An 8,690-nucleotide genomic window follows, 5' to 3' on the forward strand; every position below is an offset into this window, starting at 1 on the left:
CCTGCTGAAGGGTTTTTTAATGTAATTTTCTGGTTGTACCTGCCCAGGCTGTACGCTGAATGTAAAACTGCATCTAGCAGCCTCAGGAGCACAGCTGTCGTGTTCACCACTCCATGAGGCAAAAATAACTGTGTTGTTGCAGGAGGATGAGCTGATCCAGTCCGAGAACTCTGCCTCGATCTTCAACACGCTGTCAGACATCCCGAGCCAGATTGAGGACGCAGATGTGTTGCTGCGGGAGGCCATGCGCGTGGCCAGCTCGCTGACGGATGTAGCGGTGGAGACCCAGCGCCGCAAACACCTGGCCTACCTCATCGCTGAGCAGGGGCAGCTGCTCAACTCCAGCACCACAGCCAAAAATCTATCCAAAGTGAGTGCACAGAGTCCCACCTGCCTCTGCTGCTCCCTTTTTACCATTCCCTTATGTATTCCCACCCAATTACGGTTTGTGAGCAAGAGGTCTTCCTGTTTGGGAGGATTTTTGGGTCCAAGGTAATCGTTATCCAGTGGAGAAAATGTATTTGGAAGTTCTATACCAATTAAATGGTGCCAGATCTGTCCTTGTTGATAAATCCCCAGATGAAAGGGATATTGGCAATGATTGTAATTATTATTCGTGAGAGTTATGATGATACGTGATGCATTTCATTAATGGAAACTTAAAGAAACAACATATGCTTTTGGCAGAATTTGCTTGAAGCACACAGAGAGTAGGAACTGGGTTTAATCCATTAGTAAGAAACTGGTATGCTAAAATAACCTTGAGAGGTTGAGTCAGAAAACAGCAGCAGCTGCTTTTGAGAAGCTGAATTAAAAATGTGCCTGTGTTTAATCTTGGACTGAGATCCACAGTTGCAGACAAGACACTCAGGCAGTTCTAAAATTTAATAGCTATCCACTTAGAAATTTATATACAATTACATGTGGAACTGCTTTTGACAAAAAATAGAAGTAGAATTAAAATTTTTTACATGGATCATGGTTGATTCTTGGACTTCAATTATGCCTTTGTAATAATTAAGGTATAAATAACCTGTTGCACTTGGAGCAGATGAAGCAGTAGAGCTGATTCAATGTGTTAGGACTAGAACAACTCTTGTCTAAAACTGCCTCTTCACTGGCCTGCCCCTTCTAGAGGTAGCTGTCAGGACCCCTTGCCCAGAGCTGACTGGTGTGGAGGGTTGCTTTATTTTATTTCTGAAATCTGTCCTAATGTGTGCACTTTGTTCTCTCTCTTCCCTCTCCCTCAGATTGTGCGGCGCAGGACTCAGCGCAGGAAATCTGGCATCACCTCTCTGCTTTTCGGTAAGGACAATCCCACACCTTTCATGTGTTGATGTAGTTGATGGCTACAGCAGCTTAGGACGGAGGGGGGAGCAGGCAAAGCAGGGAAACATTGGGATAGAGGGATTGGAGAGGAGGGAGTCAGAACTGAAGAATGAGAGGGAAGAAGTGCAGTTTATTACTTGCTTTCTTTGATTTGAGCCCAGAAAGTAAATTTTAGGTTAGACAGTCCATGAATGGTAACCAGCAGCAAATGCAGCTCAGCCCAGCTGTAATGTCCTTTTTGCACTGACCAAAAGGTCAAACACATTTTCTGGCAGACCTTCTGCAGCCCACAGTCTGGATGTGGTACTCTCTGATCTTACTCTGCTCAATTCAGGAGCATCTCTGAAGATCTGAGACAGGACGGGATGTCTAGTGCGTCACCCATCAAAATTATAAATGAAAACATCATTTTATTTTCCCTTACTTATTCTGAGAGTTCAATGTTGTGAATGCTTTTGACTCTTAATTTTCTTCACTTACAAGCCAAGCCAGCGTATATCCAGAAAGGGCATAGTCAGAATAGCTTTTGCATGGGTTTAAGAGTAACTTATTTCTTGACTCCATGAGAGCCCTCTCTCCTGTAAGCCCCACTGTCATCACCTTACTTGAAATTGGCTAGCTTTCTTGAAATTGCCACATGTCACCACAGGAATTGTTTTTCCAGAAGAAGACAACATACTGAATTTACAGGGCTCAAACTGTGTTCCTGTTGCGGTTGAAAGGCCTGAATAAATCTAAAAATGGGCTTTACTGTTCTTTCCACAGAGCAGCTTTTCTTATGTTCTCCAGGAAGCTGATATACTGTCACAGGCTTCCTACAAGTGCACAGAGCATTACATAGAAAATACTCATAATGCTGTAAAGTCAAGCATGCAGAAGTGAAGAAACACAGGAAAGTTGCTTGTGCAACCTAAACTCAGAGCTTTTGTATGTAATGTTATCATACAGTCGGTACAGACTGAACTGGCAGGAACTTGGCTGCCACATGCACCTTTCTTGTGTCTCAGTCTCCTTGACTGTGTTTGAGTATTTTTATGGAGGTGATAATGAGTTATACACATGCACAAAGATAAACTTTAAGTTCAAGCTTCAAAATATATCAGTGGCAGAACCAAGATAATTGATAGGGTTTTCTCATTTTAGTGGCGCTTCTGTACAATGACCATCATGTTTTTTACCTACATTATTCTTTATATTTAAAATGTTGGTTAAAACTGAGAAGTTGTCATCCTGCAGCAGTTGACCACAATGGAAAAATTCAGCCCAAGTGAGAGGAAGGAAAGCTTGGGTGTGATAAATCCACCCTCTACTGTGAACTGACAATCCATCCATCCTAAATGTAAAGTCTGCTGCCTGTGATAGTTACTGCTTAGAACTGGTACTTAGCCCTCATCTGGGAGGGAATGAGAATTTACCCAGAGCTTAATTCTTCTTCGATTGAATTCAGATGTGATAGTAACTTGGACAGGAGTCATAGAATCACAGGAGCACTGTTTAGAAGAGACCTCTCAGCGTCTGTATTCCAACAGCTCCTGCTCGAAGCCAGACTCTTGCTCATGCTAGATCAGGTTGGTCAGGGCTTTCTCCAGCTGAGATTCAAGGAGTTGAACCAGATTTCCAATGCAGGAATAGAAAGAAATAACGAAAGGTAATTTGGTGGAGAGCAGAGTGAGCCAGATGTGTTTTCCTGTTGTGTGGGCATTGCACCAAGGGAATGCAGTAGAGCTCATCCTGTGCAGAGCTGTGCAGCTCGTCAGCCTTTGAAGGCTCAACGTAGAGCCTCCTCACGTGTGGCTGATCATGCACTGGTTTCCTGTTTGGAAATGTACGTGTTGAAGTTTGAAAGTGTACGTGTTGAGTGCAGTGAGGTGAGGCTGGGGGACATGCCAGCTGCCTTCCGCTGTACCATGTCCACTCTAACGTGGGAGAGTGTGGAACTTGCTTCCCATGTCTCCTGCTTGTGTTTGGGTAGGATTGATCTGAGAACAGAGGGAAGAGCATGGTATTTTGGCCAGATGGGACTGAGAGATGACAGAAAGAATCAATGATCTATGTAAATGAGAGGAGCCCACAGAGCTAGTGTGGCTGTGGCTGTGGTTTAGTTTCTTCTCTAGTTGCATTCTATTTTAGCAGCGTGAAATTTCTGGGAATCCCCGACATCTATGTGCTCACCTACCTGCAATCTTTGCATCTCTGAATAGTAAGAGTTCTTGCATGCTCTGTATCCTACCCCTGGACACAGAGGGGGAGATTTTCTTATTTTTTTATTGCTTGGACTGGGAGCAACTGTGCCCCACAATTCTTCTAGTCCAGAAGCAAAGTTCAGTTTTCTGTTAAGCTCTGTGTATCCGATGTATCTCAAATAATTTAATGTAGCAAAGAAAACAATTATAAAAATAATTTTAAATCTAATTTTGTGCTTCTATATACGTTCCTAAAGTTTGGGTCTTTTTAATTAGGATCACATGATTAAAAGATACTGTTAATAACTTTTCAATTACCAGAAGCTTAATGTGTATATAGCTGTTGCAGCAGCTGTAGCTCAGGCCATGCTCTATTCATATTGTTTTCTATAATGCTGCTAGAAGATAAGCACGGTACTAATTTGCTAGCCAGTGATTTTCTTGGCTCCTGAATAAAAGCTGTGTTTGTATAAACATTGGAGTTCAGTGAAAAATACGTTTATTTAAATGTTCATTTTGTTAATCCAGCTACCACATCTTCAGTATATTGTAGTGAGAGCAAAAATAGATATATGAAAGTACACTTTGAATTTAATACAAAAGGATTTTTTTAGAAAAAGAAGCAAATGGTTCATTGTTCCCAAACATCATGTACCCAGTGTGTAAGGCATTCAGATACATTAACTGTCTAAAGTCCATCCCATCAGGTATCCTTCTGCATAAAGTAATAGACGTAGGCTGTCAAAACCCTGGGGGGATTAGTGATAGTTGAAAGATGCTTTGGTAACTTTTACTTTGGCTCATGACCATTTTTATACACCCCAAACCTTTGAAGCGTGGTTCCTAAGGAGGTTGGTCTAAAGCAGGTGGTGGCTTTGCTCTTGTGGCTCTGACTTCACAACTGGGACAGGAAAGTGGGCTGACTTGGTTTTTCAAATCTTTTCCAAGACTCAGTGAAGAATGTGTTCTCAGCCTGTGAGTTATACAAATATTAGAAGTAGTTCCACCAAAAGCTGATTCAATTTCAAGATAATTTCAGTTGAACAGGATTACTGCAAGTTCTCCAGCCTTGTGTGCCACACTTCAGCTGACTATATATTGTAGACACTTCTCTAAAGTAGTAGCTTGATATACTGAGTTTCCCAGACAGATCAAAGATGACATATCCCAGTTCCATGTGTGGTTTGAAGTACCATCTCCTTAAAATTCGATGCAGCCAAATTGGTATTTGCTATTTATGTTATTGAATAGATTGGCAGTAAGTACTTGCCTTAGTCTAGGTACTTCCGGTTAGGCTTTTTTGGTTTCTTCAGAACCAGTAATTTCTAATGGTAACAAAAAATAAATACCACGTACTTGTTTTCCTTCCTTGGCCTTCCCTCTGGCTGCGTGGGTTCCACCAGGGGATGATGATCTGGAGGCACTGAAAGCCAAGAACATCAAGCAGACAGAGCTGGTGGCTGACCTGCGTGAGGCCATTCTCCAGGTGGCACGGCACTTCCAGTGTGTGGATCCCAAGAACTGCAGCATTGTGAGTGGAAACAGCTGGATCTGCACTGCTGTGTGCTCCAGGCATTGGTTTTGAGTGTCCACCACAGAACAGGGCTGTTCAAATGCTCCTGAAGTGTGGGCTTGAGAAAGAACATGCCAGGTGTAATGGCTTGAGGGTGAGGCTTGCTTAACCCATTCCTGGTGGAGGAGGGCTGTGCTGGGAAGTTGTCTGCTGGCTAGGAGCAGGAAAAAAGTTGGGAACAGGGGCAGGCAAGCTTTGGCAGATAGCTGGGAGTCACCTGTGGCTTTTCATTCCTCTCTGCTCTTATGTGCATGCCTGCTAGGATCTGACCCCGGACTACAGCATGGAGAGCCACCAGCGGGACCACGAGAACTACGTGGCCTGTTCCCGTAACCGGCGCCGCCGAGCCAAGGCACTGCTGGATTTTGAGCGCCACGATGACGATGAGCTGGGCTTCCGCAAGAACGACATCATCACGGTGTGTCAGCCGAGGGGACAGGCACCGGCGGGAAATGCAGACCCAGCTTGTTTGGGGGGTTGCACTACCTCTCCTGCAGAGAAAGAAGGGAGAAGATAAGCTCAGAGCCCAGTTGGGAGCCCAGGAGAAACGGCTGGTGCTCCTGGGGGCTGCCTGGGGATGAGGCAGTGTGTTTCTGTGAGTGTTGTCTTGTGGGTCGTTCTCGCTGCCACCACAAAGTCCGTTTCCTGGCTGCTGTACAGATGTGCAAAACATGGATTTGGTCCAACCCAAGTCCCTGTTTAACACTGCACACTGAATTGTGGGAAGACTGTAAAAGCATCCATTTGCATTTAACTGTGAGCATCCCATCTGGAATTGGGGAGAACAGGATGTTTGCATTAGCTTTGTCCCCCTTGAAGGCCCTGGGCCATGTGAGAAGAGAACTGTGACAAAGCAGTTGAGAAGAAAGCAGTTCCTCATTGTGGATATAAAGCCAGGCAGCTGTACCCCACCTGCCGCTGCAACCTCTTCAGCTGGCATTTTCCTCTTTTTCAGATCATTTCCCAGAAGGATGAGCACTGTTGGGTGGGAGAGCTGAATGGACTGAGAGGTGAGAACAGGATGTGTTGCACTGGGGAGAGTGGGGCCAGATGCAGAGCATCCATTCATCTAAAACAACTGCTCTGGCAGCAAAGGGTGTGCCAGGCACCCAGAGTATCTGCCAGGGACAAAGGAAATGTATGAGAGCAGTCATGCAGCAGTGACCTGGTTACTTCTTGCAAACGGCAAGTTTAGGCCTCATCCTCTTGGGACGAGGTGGTTGGGTGCATGTCACCTCTGCTGCATGTGGGCAGTGCCCTGCAGTTGACTTTCTCATGCAGCTGCCTTAATTATTGTGATTTTGAGGCTGCTTGCTTCCTTCTTTGGGGTTGGGCCCTATGAACTCTGATTTATTCTCAGCTCCCACTGGGCTTTGTGTAAGGATTTCTCAGTATCTTTGTCAGGCTTATCTCTTTGTTCACTCTTTGTAGGTTGGTTTCCTGCAAAATTTGTGGAGATCTTGGATGAGCGGAGTAAAGAGGTACTTAAAAAACCCCACAACTACAAAAAACCCCACATTAAAAAAAGGGTTGTGTCATAACTGAAAAAAACACAGTTGAAAAGAGCCACAGATTTCCCTCCTTCAGTCTGTTTGCTTTCTCTGGCCATTGAGTGCTTTGTGATGTGATCAGGCAGCTTATCTTCCTAAGCCTGTTTGCTCAACTTCCTCATGCTGACCAAGCAGTGAATGAGGGCTGGGCTGCCAGGGGCACCTGTGTGGAATGCCTGGGGTTGCAAGGACCGTAGAGATGAAAGCTGAGAAAGCAGCAGGGAGAGAAGCAGGAGGATCCTATTGGGCAGTGTTTCTGTCTGCTCCCAGCTGCCTGTGTTCTCTTCCTCCTTTGAGGCTGTACCTATGGATCCTGCTCATGCTTTGTGACCATGACAGTAAAGTCTCCCCAAACAGCTGTGCCCAAGGGGACAATTGCTGTCTTAGTTCCTCTTACAGCTGGCAGTGATGAGACGGCACTTACCTATAGGAGATACTTCAATATGCCCTCAAGGTTGGGGTAGTGTGTATGAGACAAACAGCAGCAGCTGTTGACCTAAGCAATTTTCAGGGGAAGTGGAGAAGGCCCAGTTCTCCCTCTTCTCAGCATTTGGGGAGTGAGGAAGAGCTCAAAGTCTTACCCTGGAGGCCCAAGAGAAGCCCCCAGAGAGATGTTACTATTGACATCTCACTTGCTTCCTTCCCCATCTCTCAGGGCTGGCTCCTTAGATGGAGATCACCTCTCTGTGCAAACATGTCCTGCTGAGCATTTCTCCTCCTAATTGTGGAAACAGAGGATCCCACTTACGGGAGTGTTAGCAGAGTGTCAGCCTGATACCTCAAAGTGGTGTACCCCTTGACCTGGAAATTCCTATCTAGTTCTGTTTGTCTTGACTTCTAGCAGCTTACAGAGTCCTAGAGACCCTCAGTGCAAGTCCCTCTCCATACCTTAGCTCAGTCAGCATCACACCATCACATTCCTATGTGCTGAATGCTGCAGGATGGTGCTGGGGTCACCTGTGTGGTCTGCTGGGTACCACGTAAGCACAAAGGTCCCAGGAGATCCCCTGCAGTAGCACAGAACATGGGGCCTTATGCAAGAGCATGACAGTTAAAGAGGGGGGAGGGGGTTCTGGTAGGCACCTGGGAATGGAATTGGTCTGTGCAGAGGTGTAGGTGAGTGAACCACCTCCATGCTCTGCTGCCTGCCAGTATGCTGAGAGCTGGCTCTTGCTGTTCCTCAGTACTCCATCGCAGGAGATGACTCTGTCACCGAGGGGGTGACGGACTTGGTGCGAGGGACACTCTGTCCTGCCTTGAAGTCCATATTTGAACATGGATTGAAGAAGCCATCTCTGCTGGGGGGAGCCTGCCACCCTTGGCTGTTCATTGAAGAGGTGAGGTGTCCCAGTTCCTTTCGTGGGGCAGTATTACCAGAGGGCTGAGGTGAGGGGTTGTAGGGCAGAGTGTGCTGACCGTTCTTCTGCTCCTCTAGGCTGCAAGCCGGGAAGTGGAACGGGACTTTGACTCTGTGTATTCTCGCCTCGTGCTCTGCAAGACTTACAGGTCTGTGCCCTCCTCCTCCATGCTCCTCAAACTGATGCTGCTCTGCACCTTGGCAAGGGTCATGGTCTGTCCCATCCTCCTGTGGGTGGGGTGTCAGTAGGCTGCTGTGCCTGTGCTGACCTGGGCTGGCAGTGGCTCTTGTCTCCTCCCCTGGGCTCATCTCTTTGCTTCTGGGTCTGTATCTGGTTCTCTCGTGCCTGTGGGGGCACCTGTGGGCTCAGCAGTAGCATGAGAGCTGTGGGGGTATGAAGCAGGAAAGGCCTGTGTGTGTCTAGGGTGTCTCTGGAGCTAGCTGGGTCTTTGCTATGATCTTTACAGGCTTGATGAAGATGGCAAAGTCCTCACTCCAGAGGAGCTGCTTTACCGGGTGAGTGCTGCCCCAAGCCCAGCCAGAGCCCAGCTCCTACTTGGGGGATGTTTCCTGTGGAGACTGTTGGAGGGAGATGCTTCAAAGTCTCCCAGACCTTCCCTTAGCCCCTCTGGTGCGCTGGTGAGGGTGGGAGCTCCAGGGAGGGCAGCATTTCGCTGTGTTGCTGAAATGGCTGGCCC

General features: G+C 46.8%; 1 protein-coding gene across 2 annotated transcripts in view; it reads left to right on the forward strand.

Moving 5' to 3' along the window:
• SGSM3 (small G protein signaling modulator 3) overlaps positions 1-8,690 on the forward strand; it is a 28,936-nt gene that overhangs the window by 16,217 nt on the left and 4,029 nt on the right. For both annotated transcript variants that reach the window (XM_017737781.1, XM_017737782.1), the window contains 9 exons: positions 143-370; positions 1,251-1,305; positions 4,916-5,043; positions 5,348-5,503; positions 6,041-6,095; positions 6,517-6,566; positions 7,820-7,972; positions 8,071-8,141; positions 8,460-8,508. In XM_017737781.1, coding sequence (XP_017593270.1) covers positions 143-370; positions 1,251-1,305; positions 4,916-5,043; positions 5,348-5,503; positions 6,041-6,095; positions 6,517-6,566; positions 7,820-7,972; positions 8,071-8,141; positions 8,460-8,508 — 945 coding nt within the window. The remainder of the gene's footprint in view (positions 1-142; positions 371-1,250; positions 1,306-4,915; positions 5,044-5,347; positions 5,504-6,040; positions 6,096-6,516; positions 6,567-7,819; positions 7,973-8,070; positions 8,142-8,459; positions 8,509-8,690) is intronic.

The sequence above is a fragment of the Corvus brachyrhynchos genome, unplaced genomic scaffold (genome assembly GCF_000691975.1).
Source record: "Corvus brachyrhynchos isolate BGI_N302 unplaced genomic scaffold, ASM69197v1 scaffold56, whole genome shotgun sequence".
NCBI classification, from domain to species: Eukaryota; Metazoa; Chordata; class Aves; order Passeriformes; family Corvidae; genus Corvus; species Corvus brachyrhynchos.